This window comes from Mustela nigripes, chromosome 14, assembly GCF_022355385.1.
Source record: "Mustela nigripes isolate SB6536 chromosome 14, MUSNIG.SB6536, whole genome shotgun sequence".
In the NCBI taxonomy this organism is placed as follows: domain Eukaryota; kingdom Metazoa; phylum Chordata; class Mammalia; order Carnivora; family Mustelidae; genus Mustela; species Mustela nigripes.
This window is the reverse complement of record NC_081570.1, coordinates 27,123,406-27,143,208: the sequence shown is the minus strand read 5'-3', so window position 1 is coordinate 27,143,208 and position 19,803 is coordinate 27,123,406. Positions and strand designations below refer to the sequence as shown.

General features: G+C 39.9%; 1 protein-coding gene across 2 annotated transcripts in view; it reads right to left on the bottom strand.

Annotated features, from left to right (window-relative positions):
- The window catches only part of LOC132002197 (protein argonaute-3), a 125,850-nt gene extending 111,099 nt beyond the window's left edge, over window positions 1-14,751 (bottom strand). For both annotated transcript variants that reach the window (XM_059377247.1, XM_059377248.1), the window contains exon 1: window positions 14,666-14,751. In XM_059377247.1, coding sequence (XP_059233230.1) covers window positions 14,666-14,684 — 19 coding nt within the window. In that variant the 5' untranslated portion in view covers window positions 14,685-14,751. The remainder of the gene's footprint in view (window positions 1-14,665) is intronic.
- Window positions 14,752-19,803: the final 5,052 nt, after the last annotated feature.

The following is a 19,803-nucleotide window of genomic DNA, read 5'->3' as shown; positions in this document are numbered from 1 at the left end:
AAGCAGGCTCCCCGCTGAGCAGAGAGCCCGACGCGGGACTCGATCCCAGGACCCTGAGATCATGACCTGAGCCGAAGGCAGCAGCTCAACCCACTGAGCCACCAGGCGCCCTCATACTGTTTTGATTACTGCAGCTTTGTAATGTAGTTTGAAATCAGGGAACATGATGTGTCTAGTTTTGTTCTTCTTTCTCAAGACTGCTTTGGCTATTTGTGGTCTTTTGTGGTTTGATACAAATTTTTGAATTCTTTGCTCTATTTCTGTGGAAAATGCTATTGGAGTTTTGACAGGGATTATTCTGAACCTACAGATTGCTTAAGGCAGTATGGACATTTTTACGATATTAATTTTTCCAATCCATGAGCACTTTCCATTAATTTGTGTTGTCTTCAGTTTCTTTTATCAATGTCTTATAGTTTTAAGTATACACGTGCTTTATCTCTTTAGTTAGATTTATTCCTAGGTATTTTGTTCTTTTTGATTCAGTTGAAGATGAGACTGGTTTCTTAATTTCTCTTTCTGATAGACCATTACTTAGTATACAAAAATACAGCAACTTTTTGTATATTGATTTTATATCCTGCAACTTTACTGAATTCATTTATAAGATTTGATAGTTTTTTGGTGGAATCTTCCAGGTTTTCTACGTATGTCACCTGTAAATAGTGACATCTTTACCTCTTCCTTTCAGATTAGGATGCCTTTAATTTCTTCTTGCCTAATTGTTCTGTTTCAATTGTTCTAATTGTACTATCTTGAAAGTGGCAAGGGTTAGCGTCCTTGTCTTGTTCCTGACCTTATTTTCAGCTTTTTACTGTTGAATATGAATATGTATTCATGAATATGAATATGTTGGCTATGGCCTTTTCATGTATTGCCTTTATTATGTTGAGGTATGTTCGGCTGCCTTATTTTAAAAATGAGATAAAACTATACATTCCAGGGTGCCTGGGTGGCTCATCGGGTTAAGCCGCTGCCTTCGGCTCAGGTCATGATCCCAGGGTCCTGGGATCGAGCCCTGCATCGGGCTCTCTGCTCAGCAGGGAGCCTGCTTCCCCCCACCCTCTCTGCCTGCCTCTCTGCCTGCTTATGATCTCTCTGTCAAATAAATAAATAAAATCTTAAAAAAAAAAACCAAAACTATTCATTCCAGATGTGCGTGGCTTTAAGTTATAAAAGAAAAACTACTAGTTCTTTAACACATACTAAGAAGCATCCACAACATGTCACACAGTACACTAAGTGCATTTCCCTGCGTTAAGCACCTAGTATGCGAAGGGAGGTAAAAACAGGAAACAGTATACAGAATTTTTTCCCCTTCATATCAATTTCAGTAGACTTACCAAATCAAAGGGTAGGAATAAAAATGTGTTCCTGACTCTTGATATTTACTGCCAAACTAGCAAGTGAACACATCATTATCACAGATCTCTCTTTTACCCTCTCTAGCATTAGGTATTACAATTTTAAAATACCTTTTATGTGTTAAAAATAGCTTCTTGCTATTTTATTTACAAGTAATTACTATCAAAACTGGCTTAAAAATAGTATTTTACTCTTCCTATATACCCCATTCTCTTATGAAACTCACTGCCCCTCTTAGATACTTTTTTTTAAAAATTGAAAACATAGGGGCACTTGGCTAGCTCAGAGGAGCATATCGCTCTTGATCTCAGGGTCATGAGTGTGAGCCCCATGCTGAGTGTAGAGATTGCTTAAATAAAACTTCTTTAAAAGAAAATAAAAAACCTAAAAGGTCATTTATCTACTTTAAATATTTATTGAACAATTACTTTCAAATTTTTATAGACACATGTAATAAGTCACAGTTATTTAAGTAGTTCCTAATATATTAGGGGACATATTGGGGGGGGATATTCCACCTTAATATATAAGGAAATTTAATATTAACAATAGATACCTTTATTGTTAAATATTTTTTTTAGAGATTTATTTTATTTATTTTAGGGAGAGAGAGCACATGCACATGAATGGGAGGTACAGAGGGAAAGGGAAAGAATCTCAAGCACACTCCCTACTGAGCATGAGCCCCAGGTAGGGCTCAATCCCATGACCCTGAGATCATAACCTGACCCAAAATCAAGAGTCTGGCACTTAAATGACTGAGCCACCCAGGCACCCCTACCTTTATTACTAAATATTTGATATATTTTACGTGATTTCTGGCAACTACACTATATTATATTGAGGAAACTGAGGCATAGGGAGATTAAAAACCACTATCACAGAAGTAGCAAAGCCAGGATTTGCAAATAGTCTGATTCAGAGCCTACATTTTTAACCATTACACTATATAAATTACCATTACACTATACCATTATACCATAGGCTATTACAAACTAACACTGGCTGAAAGTCTATCATTCATTATTAAGTCATTCATCCACTGAATCATTAATTTGTTCAACGAATCATTGCCTCCAACTATCAAGCACTGTTCGGGCTCAGGTGAGCAATAATTTTAATAGTATTAATGAAGAGCTAGTCCTCAGGAAGCATTTATGGGAGGGCTGGATAGGCAGACTATACTGCACTTCTTTTTGCCAATCACGTAGTAGTTAAGTGCTATAAGAAAAATAAAACACATTAAGGGGATAGGGGCACCTAGGTGGGTCAGTCACTTAAGCATCTGACGACTCTTGATTCCACTCAGGTGATCTCAGGGTTGAGACAGAGCCCTGCATCAAGCTCTGGGCTGGACATGGAACCTACTTAAGATCCTCTCTCTCCCTCTGCCCTCACCCCGCCAAATAAATAAAATACAATATGTTAAGGGGATAGAAAGCGGGGTGGAACAGAAGAGGTAGTTAATCAATTTAGAGGAGTTTATCAAAGAAGGCCTCTTTGAAAGGGTGACAAGTCGGCAGAAAGCAGAGGAAGTGAGAAAAAGAGTCATGTGGACATCTGGAAGAATATTCCAGGCAGAGGAAAAATTAAATATAAAGGAAAAAGCAGAAGCCTGCTTGGTCAACTGCAAAGAAATCACTACGCCTGAAGCACAGTGAACAAGAAGAGAATAAGAGATGAGGTCAGAGAGATGATGGGAGATCAGATCATACAGTATTTGAAAACCATGATGAGGTCTTTGGATCATATTCTGAGATATAAGAAACCAACAAAGGGTCAAGAAGCATTTGCTCTGACTTAAATTTTTTTTTAAACAATCACTCTGGCTGCTGTATGAAAAACTGTATGTAAAGGTACAAACAGAGAGACCAGTTAGTAGGCTAGTTTGACTGTCCAAGCAAAGGATAATTCTGGCTAGGGTGGGGTGGTAGCAGTTGGGGGAAAAAATGTTGATGTGGAAAATATTTACACGGTAAACCTGATGGAAACTGCTAATGGATTAGGTGGGTGAATTGAGAGAAAAGAGCTCTCAAGGGTTGTTTTGGGTTTTGTTTTGTTTTTCCCGGTCTAAGCAACTAAAAGAATGGAAGTGTCATTTACTGAGTCAGAAAAGACTCAGTGATTGGGAGGGCACCTGGGTGGCTCAGTCAGTTAAGTGTCTGCCTTCACCTCAAGTTATGATCCCAGTGTGCTGGGATGGAGCCCCATATCAGGCTCCCTGCTAAACAGGGAGTCTGTTTCTTCTCTCTCTCCCTCTGCCCCTCCCCCAGCTTGTGCTCTCTCTCTCTCTCTCTCATGCACCTGCTCTCCCTCTCTCAAATAACTAAATAAAATCTGAAAAAGAGAAAGAAAGAAAGACTCAGTGACTGGAGCAAATTCAGAGAGGAAATCAAGAAAATTTTTAGGACATGCTAAGTCTGATGCGTCTATACAATGAGGTGTCTAGTAAGCAGTTAGATGGGTATAAAGTTCAAGGGAGAGGTCCAGGCTAGAGACATGAATGTCCTCGGCATATTAATGGTATTTGAAACTACTGGACTAGAGACTACCCAGACTGCAGTAGGATACAGAAGAACCCTAAGCCCTGGAATACTCCCAATGTTTAGAGATTGGGGAAATGAAGAGGGCGTAGAAGGAGGCAGAAAAGCAGTATCCAGTAAGGTTGAGGAAAACCTGGAGAGAGTGCTACCCAGAAAGAAATGGAAAAATTGAGTGTTTTAGGGCACCTGGGTAGTGCAGTTGGTTAAGTATGCAAATCTTGGTTTCAATTCAGGCTGTGATCTCAAGGTTATGAGATTGAGCCCTGTGTCGGCTACATACTCAGTGCAGAGTCTGCTTGAGATTCTTTCTCCCTCTCTCTCTGCCCCTTCTGCTTAGGCTTTCTCTCTCTCTCTAAAAATTAAAATAAATATTTTTAAAAAGTGTTTCAATAAGTAAGCAACTTAATCAAATGAAGACAAATAAAATGAAAATTTGGGAATTGACGACTGGGTTTAGCAAACTCTGTGTTGACCTTGATAAGAGCAATTTTAGCAAAGTGAGGAAACCAAAACTTCACTGGAGTAAGTTCAAAAAGAATGCCCTGAACATGATCAAGACTTTAGGTCCTAGTGATTAACAGAAAATTGAAAGGAACATGTTAAATTATACAATGTAGATGGAACAGCAAAATCCAGACTGTGATAACTCTAAAAGGACAAACAATCCATAAATAACATGGTGGGGGAAAGGACAGAAAACTTACCAATTAAAAGACACTTGAAAGATATATCAATTACGAATGGATAAAAAAGAGGTGGTATGTGTACACACACACCATTGCAGTGGAGTATTACTCAGACATAAAAAAGAAAGAACTCTAACATTTGCAACAACAACATGGTAGGATCTAGAGAGTATAATGCTATGTGAAACAGGTTAGTTAAAGACAAATGCCGTATTTCACACATACGTGGAATTGAAGAAACATAAAAGAAAAAAAAAAAGAGACCAAAAACCCAGACTACCAAATATAGGAAACAAACTAGTGGTTATTAGACAGGAAGGGGGTGAGGGATGGGTGAAACAGGTGAAGGGGATTAGGAGTACACTTATCATGATGAGCACTGAGTAATGTATAGAATTGCTGAATCACTATAATGTACACATGAAACAAATATAACACTATGTATTATTTATACTGGAATTTAAAAAAGACAATCAATCACAATCAGTGAAACATATTTGGATCCAAACTCAAAAATGAAAAAATAAATAAAAGGCAAATGAAAACAAAAGTATAGCTGAGACAAGCAGGAATTTTAACACTGACTAGATATTTGATATATATTATTATTATTTTGCTGTGATAATGGTACTATGGTTTATTTAAAAAGCCTGTATCTTCTGTAAATAGTAGATATTTATGAATGAAATAGTATTATGAGTAGAATATACTTCAAAAAATACAAAGGATGGGAAATCTTCAGACACAACTGGATGTGGGTTGATGATTATTGGGTTTGGGTGATGGGTATATGGTAATTTATTACATAATTCTACCTATTTGTATACATCCTCAATTCTCTATAAAATAAGTCTTAAAAAATAGGAAGAAAAGATTTGCCATTTCCTTTGCATATACTTAAAAACTCTTTTTACCATCCCATTGTACAAACAAGGAAATTAAGGTTAAGGAATATTAAATGCACCACCCAAAGTCACAGTTAATTTTTTTTAATTCCTTTTTTTTTTTTAAGATTTTATTTATTTATTTGACAGAGAGAGAGAGATCACAAGTAGGCAGAGATGCAGGCAAAAAGAGATGGGGGAAGCAGGCTCCCTGCTGCGCAGAGAGCCCAATGCGGTGCTCAATCCCAGGATCATGACCCGAGCTGAAGGCGGAGCCTTTAACCCACTGAGACACCCAGGCGCCCCACAGTTAACTTTTTTAACAGACTTTAAAAAAATATATTTGCATTGGGGCGCCTGGGTGGCTCAGGGGGTTAAAGCCTCTGCCTTTGGCTCAGGTCATGATCCCAGTGTCCTGGGATCAAGCCCCTTGTTGGGCTCTCTGCTCAGCGGGGAGCCTGCTTCCACCTCTCTCTCTGCCTGCCTCTCTGCCTAGTTGTGATCTCTGTCTGTCAAATAAATAAATAAAATCTTTAAAAATATATATATATGTATATATATATATATATATTTGCACTTATTTAAGAGAGACAGAGAGAGAGAGTGCACATGTGTATATACAACCAGGGGAAGGAGCAGAGGGGGGGCGAGAGAAGAGAATCTTTGAGGCTACCTCTGCACTGAGCACAGAGCCTGACATGGGGCTTGACCTCACGACCCAAGCCAAAACCAAGAGTCTGACGCCCAACTAACTGAGACATCCAGGCACCCCTAGACTTTATTTTTTAAAGCAATTTTAGGTTCACAGCAAAATCAAGCAGATGGTAGATTGTCTATATGCCTCCTGCCCACACATACCCATAGCCTCCCAATCAATATCCCCACACCACAGTGGTAGATTTGTTACAATCACTGAATCTACAGTGACACATCATTATCAAGTCAGTTAATTTAAGAGCCAGGATTTGTCTCTAAAATCAATGCTTTGTATACTACATCACACTGCCAATCTTTCCCCCCATTATTTTGCTGGGTGCTATTTATACAAAATGGCAAAAAAACCAAAAACTTTCATGAATAAGCAATGTAACTACTACTACTACTGTTATTATAAACTACTGTTATTATAAAATCATCAAGTATCCAAAAAATATTTTAATGTAAATTAATGAATACAACAAATTATACACCCAGTGAAACACTTTTCAGTTATTTAACAAATACCTATATTGCCCACTGGATCTGAAGATGTAATTACACAGAAATACAAAGCACTATCTGGAAACTCCACTTCAAATGTTTCTTTCAGTAGCTATAGGAAGTATGGGCTAATATCAACTAACCAACATTAAACTTCAAATATAAAACAATACATATTCAAAGGGTATCTGTGTATATGTTGTTCACTGACCTAACAGTCTAACATGTACTAGTTTTTGGGTTTTTTTTTTTTTAACATGTACTAGTTTTGAGTCCAAAGCTAAATAACAGCCTGCAGCAAATGTGAATGATGAAAAGCAGTGAATAAATCAACTACAGCTTATACTATAGCCTATTATGAAAATAACGGATTTTCACTGGGAACTTCTGCTTCAATATTCATGGAATGCATCTCAATTCCACTTCTAGGAATTTATCCTAAAGCAATCACTGGACCACTATACAAACGTACATACTAGGATACTTACAAAAGTTTTATTTATTTATTTACTCATTTATTTTTAAAAAGATTTTATTTATTTGACAGAGAGAGCTCACAAGTAGGCAGAGAGGTTGGGCAGAGAGAGAGAGGGGGAAGCAGGTTTCTTGCTGAGCAGAGAGCCGGATGGGGGCTCCATCCCAGGACCCTGGGATCATGACCTGAGCCAAAGGCAGAGGCTTTAACCCACTGAGCCACCCAGGTCTCCCCAGAGTTTTATTTATAATGAAAAGCAAAAAAGAAAGAAGCCTAAACTACCATCAATTAGATTGGTTAAATACGTACTGAGTAAAGATTATCATACTGCTGTAAAAATGTAAGCATTATTTTTTTTTTTTAAAGATTTTATTTATTTATTTGACAGACAGAGATCACAAGTAGGCAGAGAGGCAGGCAGAGAAAGAGAGGAGGAAGCAGGCTCCCCGCAGAGCAGAGAGCCCGATGCGGGGCTCGATCCCAGGACCCTGGGATCATGACCTGAGCCGAAGGCAGATGCTTAACCCACTGAGCCACCCAGGCGCCCCAAAATGTAAGCATTATTATGGAAAAAATATCTAAGATACATTACTGAGTATAAAATACAAGTTAAAAAAATTAATATGATGGATGGATGTCTGGGAAGATATACAAGAAAAAATTAGCAATTGTTTTATCCAGATGATGGGATATTATTATTATTTTTTTTTGAAGATTTATTCATTTGAGAGAGAAAGAGCACAAAGGGAAGGGCAGAGGGAGAGAAAGTCACAAGCAGGCTCCACTGAGCAAGGAGCCCACTGCGGGGTACCATCTCTCACAATCTTGAAATCATGACCCGAGCTGAATCCAAGAGTCAGAGGCTCAACCCACTGTGCCTCCCAGGTGCCCCTTCACTTTCTATTTTAGACTTTCCTATACTGTTTGCATTTTAAAAATAAACAAGTATTTTTATACCCAAGAAAAAATTTGATATGTTTTGGAAAAATATATTGGGTTGGTGTCAAAATTTGACATAATAAAATGCCTGTTTACTACATAAACCCACAAGGCTAAGCATTAAACATTAGCATGAGATTTTAGTAACCTCCCACCTAGTTCTACCTATTCACTCAATGAATCTGTACAAACAGGGCACATATTACCATATTACATTTATTTTTTGATTAATTTATTTGAGAGAGTGAGAGAGAGCATGAGAGGGGATAAGGTCAGAGGGAGAACCATACCACCTGCAGAGCTGGGAGCCCATGTGGGACTCCATCCTAGGACTCGGGGATCACTACCCAAGCCTAAGGCAGTCGCTTAGCCAACTGAGCCTCACCGGCGCCCCTACCATATTACATTTAGTATTTCACTATAGCTAAATAATCACTTCTAGAAATTCAGCCTGCTAAGGGTAAAATTTCTCAGATGGCAGTACTGAGGAACAATTGCTAAAAAGGCATTTTGCCCCTTGAAAACAAGACAGCACATTACCCAAGTAGGTCCTGCACTATGGAAATGCCTTGAGATTATTTCATAATTAAAGGCTGGGTAGCTTCTGAAAAACAGTGATCAGCCAAGCAAAAATTTTAGAAAATTTTTGAGTAACTTTAGAGGAATGCCACTCTTATGTTAAATATATAGATAGAAATCAAGTCTTAATTTAGAAACCAGAAGTTTCTTTTAAAAAAAGAAAAAATTACTTCATTGCTAAAGTATAACCCATTTTTCAATCTATTCTTTAAACTTTTTTAAAAATTCAGATACACTAATGAACTTCTTTTGTCAGATGATTTAGAAATCCGTTAAAATATCAAGTATTGGTAATCACTTAAAAATAGTACTATGTATATAAGCCAACAACTGAGAACATTTTCTTGCAAAATTTCTTCCACAAATGAAAAACATAAAAATATCCCATATTTATATTCTATAGATACCTTCTGATTTCTTGAGAACTTGACAACTTAGAAACAATATAGGAAAAAAACTGGCTGATGTCAAAATAAAGAATTCTTCCAAATTATTTCACTATTATTTCAGAATAATGTAAATAAATTTTATTGTAATCAAAGGACAAAAAGCCCACATTAAGAGAAAACATCAGTTGTATGACATGGTTTTGCTAAATCTCAATAGTCTTTTTTTTTTTTTTTTTAAAGCAATGGGTAGCCAAAGAAAGTTATTAATATTAACACAGATAATGGCAGAAAACTACAGAAACTCCAAATACAGAAAGGCTGTTCATGTATCTTAACAGCATTACCATTATGGTTGAAAAACCACACAATATTCTTTCTCACATCTGTTTTGTTAATGAGCCAAGAATGGGGGTCTGTTGGGTATCCTAGACAACTGAATTAGAAGTAGGAATGTCTGGTGAGTGCTGTTTATCCCAACAAACTGAGACTACATAGGTTTAGAAGGATATTATTCTAAAATAAACGATATTTTTAGTTTTATCTTCCCCCAAAATGAACTATCACCTTACCTTATTCTCCCATCTATCAAAAAGAAACCTTGTAAATTATTTTAGATCCCAATTTTAAGTATTATAAGAGAAAATGTTTTGTTAGATTAACAAAATATTTACTTCATCTTTCAGACAGACCCTCAGATATCTGAAGACTATAAGAACCTGTGTGAAAAAAGATGGCTATAAAATGAAAAAAGCAGTCTTCAACCAGAATACAATAGTTTATGACAGCAAGAATTCTAAACTATAGTTTTTCCATATACAACAGAGAACTCTTCCAGGAAATGTCCCCTTTACAGGGCCCCAGGCCTCTTCGCATGCTATCAGCCCTCACTTATAGAAAGAACCAAACAAACACAGTATTCCCACTGGAAAACATAAATGAATATAAGCTAAATCTAAATTCACAACTTAGTACATAAAATTCTCCAAAAGAGCAAAAGGGAGCAGCATCTTGAAATAATTTCATTTATTCTAACAGCTTTCCTAAATTACTTAATTCCTTAATTTTTAAAAAATAGATATTTGTTTGAAATCTGGCTTAGAGATTTAAAGAGTGATCAGGGTAATGGAATCATGGATAAAGTTTAAAAGTTTCCATCAATGTTAATCAAATTACATTTGAGAGCTACCTACATATTCTTTTTCTCCTTTAAGTCTTTGTTTAGAACAACAAAGTTGTTTCTTGCCTCCTTTTCAATTTTCCCTCAGGAGAAAAAAAATAATTAATCCAATTCTAAAACAAAAATCAAAATAATTTTGCATATTTTTAAGACCCACTGCCGGTCAAGAGCAGCAAATAGTAGAGAAAAAGTAATGATGGCCACTTAAGAACAGTACAAGTTAAAATTTTAGTGGCAACCAAGCAGAAAAACCTTTTGCATGTTCAAAATTCATGCCCTCCAGACAGAGCAGCATTTTGACAATTTTTCTTCAAGACAAAAATCTAAAAGCAAGAAAATATACCCCAAAGTGATTAAAAAAGATTATTTTTTAAAAGATTTTATTTATTTATTTGATAGAGACACAGCAAGAGAGGGAACACAAGCAGACGCAGTAGGAGAGGGGGAATCAAGCCTCCCGCCAAGCAGGGAACCCCAAGCGGGGCTTGATCCCAGGACTCTGGGATCATGACCTGAGCTAAAGGCAGACGCTTAAACACTGAGCCACTCAGGCACCCCATAATGATTACTTTAAATACTAAACTGAGACCCTAATGGCATTATATATTTTAGTATTTTGAATCCACAACTTTTACTCATATTCAAACCTAGTTTCCATACACATAACTTTTGTTCTTTGGAATTTATTCTCAAATGATTTTTCCAGATTATTTATTATTATTAATATTATTATTTTTAAGTAAGTTCCATGTGTGGTGCCCAATGTGGGGCTTGAACTCATGACCCTGAGACTAACACCTGAGCTGAGAGCAAGACTTAGACACTTGGGAGTGAGCCACCCAGGCGACCCTTGATTTTATTATTAGAAAAATGCAGAGCCTTAAAATCACTTTGCAGATCCAAACATGAACCTAAAAGTATCACTAAGAGGGCACCTGGGTGGCTCAGTAGGTTAATCCTCTGCCTTTGGCTCAGGTCATGGTCTCAGGGTCCTAGGATGGAGCCCCACATTGGGCTCTCTGCTCAGCAGGAAGCTTGCTTCCCCCTCTCTCTCTGGCCTGCCTCTCTGCCTACTTGTGATCTCTCTCTGTCAAATAAGTGAGTAAAATCTTAAAAAAAAAAAAAAAAGTATCACTAAGAAACATGGTCTATTCACTCCTGCAAAACTGTATACAACTACCCAAACATATCAAATCACTTTGCATATCATTAAAGTAACAGTAAACGTTTTTCTTCCATTGGTAGGTGATGACAATTTCTTCTGCCCTCAACAATAGTCTGACTTCACCTAAAAATACATACTAGAGTAGTAAGGTTCTAAAACATTACTACTCAGGAGAACTTGATATCTTGATGAAAATTTCTGCTGCTTCTATTCACACTTATTTAGAATTAAAATACACTTTCAGTCCAAATATAACTAAACTATTAAAAAAAATAGGGTTTCATCAGAAGTTCTCCCAACTGGGGCACCGGGTGGCTCAGTTGATTAAGTGTCTGCCTTTGGCTCCAGTCAAGATCCCAGGGTCCTGGGTTCAAGTCCCATGTTGGGCTCCCTACTTGGCAGGGAGCCTGCTTTTCCCTCTCCCACTCCCCCTGCTTGTTTTCCCTCTTTCACTGTGTCTCTGTCAAATAAATAAATAAATAAAATCTTAAACAACAACAACAACAACAAAAAAAAAACTGTGCCAGCTTCTCTGGTTAAATCAAAGTTCACAAAGTTCTAAATCAGTACAATGTACAAGACACCTTAAAAAATAACTTAAAATATTACATGCAAAAAAAAGACATAATAACTTTTAGTGAGGAATGATTCACCAAGAAACAATTATATGGCATTTGTATTCTAACTCCAAGTCCTCCAATATAAATAAAGTTTTCTATGTATCTTCCTAACAACTAAAATTTAAAATATCCTTTCATAAGGTAATACCTAAGAATCTCCACACACACACACATAAACCTTAGAACAAAATTGGTGCAAAGATCCAACACTGACTCAACAAACTAACAGAGAACACTTATGTCTAAAAAAATGTTTTTAGGAAATCTTCACACCCAAGGTGGGGCTCAAACTCACAAATGAAATCAAGTGTCCTGGGCTCTATGGACTGAGACATCAAGGTGCACCCATGTCTAAAATATTTTAAACCAAAGTATGTACCTGACAAATTCCCTTTTTAGTTTTATTTTTAAGTAATCTCCACATCCAGTGTGGGGCTTGAACTCAAAACCCTGAGAGCAACAGTCTCACTCTCCACTGAGCCAAGCAGGTGCCCTGATATCTGTCAAATTCTTCACTTAAAACTCAGTTGCATGTTTTGCCCAAATATGCTTTCAATTTCATATGCAGCGTAACAACTGTATGTAAGCCTAAGGAAGAATGAAAATTCTGTTTTTGATGATGACAATTTTGAGCCATATTATACTTTATCTTCATTATTACATTACAGTTAATCATGTATAAACTACACTGAAGAGCAAACTTTGAATTTCAAGATATCTAAGCATGTGGTTGATATTATCTCATTCTACCTCCCCAGATATGAAAATAGTTAAATGGGTATATATTTCAGCAATGGCATAAGCAAAAACAAGATGTAAAACTTATCTATAGCTCAAGAATTCACAGAAGCATTTACTGAATCATACTTGGGTAGTTGGACCAGTGGGCTAGGTGACTGGATTTCAGAAATATTTTCTAAGACGTTGTCCACACACTGGGGCATAATTGCATACAAAAAGCCCAAAAGAGAAAAAGACTAAAAAAAACTTGAAAACCCTCAAAACTATCTTTAAAACTCAGGGTGATTAATACATTTTTTAACTTTCATGTTTTCTTTTGCAGGCTTGACACCAGGACAGTTACATAAAAGTCATCTATAGCCCTAGACCATCATATTCTAAACAGTATGATACAAAATTAAAAAACAAAGGCAGGGCAGTTTCAGAAATATATAAATCAATGATAAACAAATGAAAGCCTAAAACTTCACAATTAATAGATTTTTTAAAAATATGAAGATTAAAAAAAATGAAGCATACAAAAAAGAATCAGGAAAAAGAATCAGAGAAAATTTCACATACTAAAAGTTGCAATAATCACCTCTCCCCATCCTACCTCTACAAATTTGTTCTTGTCAGCATTTCCTGACATTTATACTTTTTAAATTTTTTTTAAGATTTCATTTATTTGACAGAAAGACAAGGAGAGAGGGAACACTAGCAGGGAGAGTGGGAGAGGAAGAAGCAGACTCCCCGCTGAGCAGGGTGCCTGATGCTGGTCTTGTTCCCAGGACCCTGGGATCATGACCTGAGCCAAAGGCAGATGCTTAACGACTGAGCCACTGAGGCAATCGACAATTATACTTCTTAACCTAATCAACAGATCCTTTATTATCGTTAGGTCACTGGTTTCCTTTATTATTTAAGTTTTTCTTAAATTCAAGTACCTCCCAAACTGGCAAAAATAGATGTGAAATTCAAGAATTTGTGATCCTATCAGTAACAAGCCATCCCCCACCCCCAATGTTTTGAAAATTAACTTATAAACGTGTTACCATCTGGATGAAGCACACACCATCAAACTTAACATATTAAGTATGACCCTTTGGAAAGCAAACCATTATGTAACACCTACTTTATGTCTCTCTATCAATTACTTCAGAATCATAAAGAATGGTAATTCTTTTTCAAGTTAAGCACTGCCCATGTTGCAATTTTTCTCAAGACTGCCGTTTTCCGAAGGAGAGAAAGCAGTTTTTTTTTAAATCCCCAATTTCCAAGAATATAATAACCGCTTCTCTAGGGTATAGGGAATGAAAAAAATATATATTGTCAGCAATCTTAAGATCCACCTCCTCACGTAAGCAGTAATTCGGACCAATATGACATTTTCGAAATCCTAGGCAACTATATACAATACTGCCGCAAACATCAGAAGAGAACTCGGAGATGGAGGAAATGCCATCTTGCATTTGACGTTGCGCTTACACCTATCTCAAACTTAATTCTCACCGTTATCTTCATGTCGCTTCACAACTACCTTAAGAGGTAAGAGAGCCGACCGCCCAGCGCCTCCTTGGGACACACAACCCGGTTAAAGGACGCGCACACCGTTACACCTTCAATCGGAATAACAAAACAGACGACAAACCCTTCTAGACTCGAGAAAATAGAGTAATATCGTCTGGAGAACCCCAAACTTCAATCCTTTAAGCACTGTCCCCTCCCCACAGTTTTGCCTACTCAGTGGCCCCGGGGAACTGCGGCGGGGCTGCGGGGAGGCGGAGGAGGGACGGGCGGGGGGCGGGAGGAGGAGCCGCCCGGACCGCGCTCAACTCGCGCACCTGGGTTGGGGCGGAGGGAGAGACGATGCTCTGGGGCACCCCCCCCCCACGCCGGGCCAAGCACCTCGGACTTGCTCACCTGCGGAGCCGATTTCCATTCATGGAGCTGGGGGGAGTGCTTCGAACGAGAAGAGCGCCCACCTCTGGGGGCAAGGAGGCAGCGCAGGGGGCGACGCGGCGCGACAGGCACCCTCACTCGGCCCCAAGACGAGGTGGCGATGGCTTCTCCTCAGCAACCGCACTCCGAAAGATCCCGTCGGGAAGAGCCGCCGTGGGGAGGGAGCACGCGACTATGCGAGAGGAAGGGGAAGCGTGAGACGAGAAAGAGCCCGTGCGGAACTTAGCGTCGCCGCGACCGCTTACGCTCCCACTGCCCCTCCACGACTGCGGCGCTGCCGCCGACCTCCCCGGGGGCCGCCCCCGGAAGCCCGCTGGCGTCAGTTCCGCTGCCCGGGCTCGCCAGACGTCCAGGCCTCGCCTCTCCGCTCCTCCGCCCCAAGCCCAGTGGGCGCGACGTCGGTGCGGGCGCAGCCGGCGCGGAAGACGCGGGGGAGGTGCCGGGGAGCGGAGCCTGGGCGGAGCCTGGGGCACGCGCGGTGGGCGGGCCCTCCCACCGTCTGCCGCAGGGCCGTGCCAGCCGGAGACAACCCGGAGGAGCTGGACTCAGCACCATCCCACCGTGGGGCGGTGCCTGCCGGAGGCGACGTCGCAGAGGGCGGTGCAGCTTACCTGGGGAGGAGCGTGCGTGGAGCGTGGCGGGTCCGTGGTGCAAGGCTGGGACCCGCAGCGGAGTGACGGGGACGAGCACGTCTGGGGAAGAGCCACCCTCCTTACGGAGCCCTCCCGCCCCGCCCAGGTTGGGCGGCACCTCGCGCCACCTCCTCTGTAAGCGGTCAAATGACCACCGCAATTGATCACTCCAAGTCTGTTGCTTTGACAACCGTGGGCGGGTGCGAGGGTTGTACAATTTAGCTTGGGGAAGAGTATTAAGAAACGAGCCATTAGACGCGCCCGGTGGTTCAGTGGGTTAAGCCTCTGCCTTTGGTCACGATCTCAGGGTTCCGAAATAGAGACCCACCTGGGGCTCTCTGCTCAGCAGGGAGTCTGCATCCCCCCCCCCCCCCCCCCCCCCCCCCCCCTGATTTCTCTCCCCCCAAAAAAATAAAAAAAAAAAAAAAAAAAAAGAAAAGAAAAAGAAACGAGACATTACACAAACTTCACTTCGGGTAATTTCCTTGTTTAAAACGCTTTAATAGCGTGTCACACTGAGATCAAACTCTTTGCAGAGCCAAAACGCACCGCGTAAACGGACCCTTCATTTCTCAAGCAAGACTTTCCCTATCACTATACTACAGCTATATTAGTCTGCTTCTAATTCCCACTACCGCCAAAACGCATTCCTTTCCGACTTGGCTCCCCTCTGCTCTTGGTTCTCTTGGCAAGGAACAGAACCTCTCCTTTCCCTCCATTCTCACCCTCTCTTCTTCCCTCCCCTGTCCACTTCTTTCTGTATCTCAGCCTGATTTATCTGAGAGGTCTTTTCCGGACTACTTATCTACGGTGGAGGCCCGTTTTTCTGTTACAGCATTCCCCTAATAATCCTCCCCATCTGTAATTTGTTTCACTTAAACAAGTTTGTGTGCCCCCTCCTGCACTAGCTTGTAAATTTTATAAGCTTACCATGGCCAGCACACTCACTAGGAAATAGCAGGTCCTTAATATGTCGCTTTAATGAAAAAGTGATACTATTCAGACTGAAGATTCATGATTTTTGCCCAAGTCCCTAAATATCAGTAACGTTATTCAAACTTTTAAAAAATCAAAGTATTTCATTTTTTAAAGTTTGGGATAAAAAGAAAATGTATCCTATCTTCAGTTCCCCCCAATCATTGTGGGGCTTTCGATCAGTCACTTGAGCCTCTTATCTGAGAAATGGAGAGACTAACATCTTACATAACTGTTGTTAAGTTAGGGAATGTACATAAACCAGAACCCTCTGTAACTAAATGTTAGTGAATAAAGCTTACTATCATTAACATTTTAAAACACTTATTAGATGCACCTACCTTACAGTAAACGTTTCATAAATGGATGGAATTCAAACTGTCATCTGCCTGATTTTTTGCCTCACTTCTTCCCAACATTAACCCTTTAAGAACATCAATTTCAAAATATTAAATGTCACAGGATGAAACACTATCCTAAAAGTTATTTTCAATACGTAGATATACGGAATCCAAGTCAGTAGCAGCATCCCGACAGGGTAAAATCAATCACACCCTCAAACTCCCATTCTGGAACTGATTGCCTAAGTGATTGCTGCCTTGCCCTCTCCCAGAATAGTCATTGTGATGGCGATGAACCCTTGGGGTAGGCTGTATTCTTCTCTGTTGACCTTGACTAAGCAGGATTTTGATCTCCCAATTCAGTATGATTTAGTATCAACCATGCCTTCCCATCTACCTCTGCTATTCAGGGACCCCACCACCTCTTCAGAGTGAGCCCATGTAAAAGGTACGTTAATTGTAGAATATCAAAAAGTGGGAAGGCAAGAGGTCCAGTTATTCTATCAAAAGCAAATTGTATGAGGCTCTCCCCCAACCACATGCACACCCTATTTTTGGATAACCTCATTCCCAAACAAGTTGGTTCTTAATGCCATAGAACATGGTCTTTATCTTGTCATAGCCCCAATGCCTAGAACAGTGCCAGTGCCTGTGACATTGAAACATTCCCTGATTTGTGGGATGAATGGATGAGTAAGTGGGCTCTCAAGAATGGGGCTCAGGAAGCAGGCTAAAACTCTGCCCTCATCCTTTGTGGCACTGGTTGCTTTCAGAAGGGAGAACTATAAAATAGCACAGACATCTGAGGGACAAGGAAATCAGTGGCCTCTGAAAGTTGCATTCTTAGGCTTCCTGAGCTAGAGAAACACCACCACTGGATGATGACAGCAACTGGATAGAATCCTCTCTTTTATGTGGGCTGAAGTTACTCAATTTGACTCGAATTCAAATCTCTTCTCTCAGACCATCAGGAGTTTTTACATAGCAGAAAGTTCTTTTGTATTGCAGCAGAACACAATATAAAACATACTGCCCATAGGGACAGAGCTTAGACTAAAGGCCCTCTGCTATTCGATGTGATTCCAAAAGGCACTCTAAACCTACATCTCTAAAAGTCAGAATACCCAAGTAGAGAAGACACTGCTGGATACCTACCCAGGAGCCCTCATCAGACCAGACTGATGAAGCAGGATAACTGCTCAGAGTGTAACTCCTAATTAATCTAAGCCACTCATGATGGATGATCTCATTTGCTTTGCCAATGACAGGAGTGAGAAGATGACCCATTTCTAGTAAGACAGGAGGCCAGATTTGCTGGGGCTTCCAAGGATTTCCTTACTTTAAAATGAAATGTAAGGAAAAATTAGTACCTTTTCTGTTACACATTATTCTGTCAGCACTTCCTTCCTGGAATTACAGTAGCCACTTTGGGACCCTGAGGCAAACTAACATGAGGATAAACCAACACAGAATAGCAGAGGAAAGTCACTGCAAGAACCTTTGTTGGTATTATCACTTTAATCACTGCATTAACAAACCTTGGAGCCATATTAAATAAAAAATTCTTTGTCATGTTACAGGTTTCTTATTTAAACCAATTTAATTGGTGGCTTGTTATGTGCAATTGAAAGTAACAGATAAACTACTTCAGGTGAATGCTGTGAGGATGCAATTAAATAACAGAGACTATACCTATTCATATACTTCAAAGTATCCAAGTTCCTCCTTGTCAGATCACTTCTCTTAACAAGCCATTGGTCTTTTCCAAAAACATGGCTGGGAACTCCCACTGTCTCTTTTAAGAGGGAAAGCTTGCCTTCAGAAGGTGGGGAAAATGAATGGAGGGCTCCCTAGAAAGGTCCTACAAGGCTTCATTGTCCAAATAAGACTTTGCCAAGAGGAGAGTGCTGAAGGTCCTGCAGTCTAGAACAAAGGGACAGTGTATTCCTGTAGGGTAAACCACAGAGTTCCAAAAACTCTGATATGATACCTGGGGGAAGGCAGCTGTGGCTCTTAAGTGGAGAACTTTTAAATGTATCCCAGGAAGTCCACTTTTCCAGTTTAAAGGATTGCTTCTGTCACACTCTGCAACATCTAAGCTTGCCAGGTTTCCTAAGCCTGTAGCCAGAGGAATAAATTGGCTTGAAAGCTAGAATCAAATAGGGGGGATCTATTTGCTACAATTCAATGCTACTTTCCATTTAAGCAGTAGACAGCAGTCTAGGGATGGCCCAGGCTCAGATCTTTAAAGTCTCCTCTTTGCACTATAACCCTTTCTTTTAGCCACCCTAACTGCCATGAGATTCTGGGGTTTGTTAAGTCAAAAGATTCTCAACAAATACCCAGCCTCATTTTGCTCCAAGGTAATTCCCAGACAAGAATGTGCTGCAGTATATGTTGCCAATTGACAGGGCAAAGGGAAGACTGCTCAACCAATACTAAAGAGGAATGTCCAGGGGCGTTAGGATAAGCCAGGACTCAAAACCTCGACCTCTAGGACCTGAAAAATCAGGATACTGGGAGCTCACTACCTTTCTCTTGAGTAGCAACCAAGAGCCAAATTCTGAGACCTTCCGAATATCAATCATTTTTAAAACTGAAATTTATGGCAAAATGTGTCATACTGATCATCCTCCCACTTACTCTGCTAAATATTTTATTTCTGCTTCACTAAGGGTTATAGATTAAGTTTTATTTCAACTGGGAAAATCTCTTACATGTTCCAATTTGCTCAAGTTTGATCAACCTAATCAATTCTTGCTGTTGAAAAGGAGTTCAATATGGCTAGATTGCTTCCAAGGAAATCTGACAGGTGGTAGACACAGGTTAGCTTTGGAATTTGAAAGTCACAACACTGGGCCTCCAGAGGAACGCTAGGCCCATTGATGTACACACTAGCTGTCACTGAAAATTTCCCAGTAGGCCCTGTGCCAGAATCCATCTCTGATCCATCTTCCCGCAGTACACAGAAATAACAGGGCTCTAGCAATACCAGGAATGCTGGAAGCTGCATGCTTGACAACTGTACCATCAGCTTAAGGTACAAAACCATAGAACCTCCAAGTCGGGGTGAAAGTAAGAAAAGAGGATGGTAATCTTGAGTTTCTACTTACCTGAAGAGTCAGGAATGCTGAGTCCATCTTGTGCACTC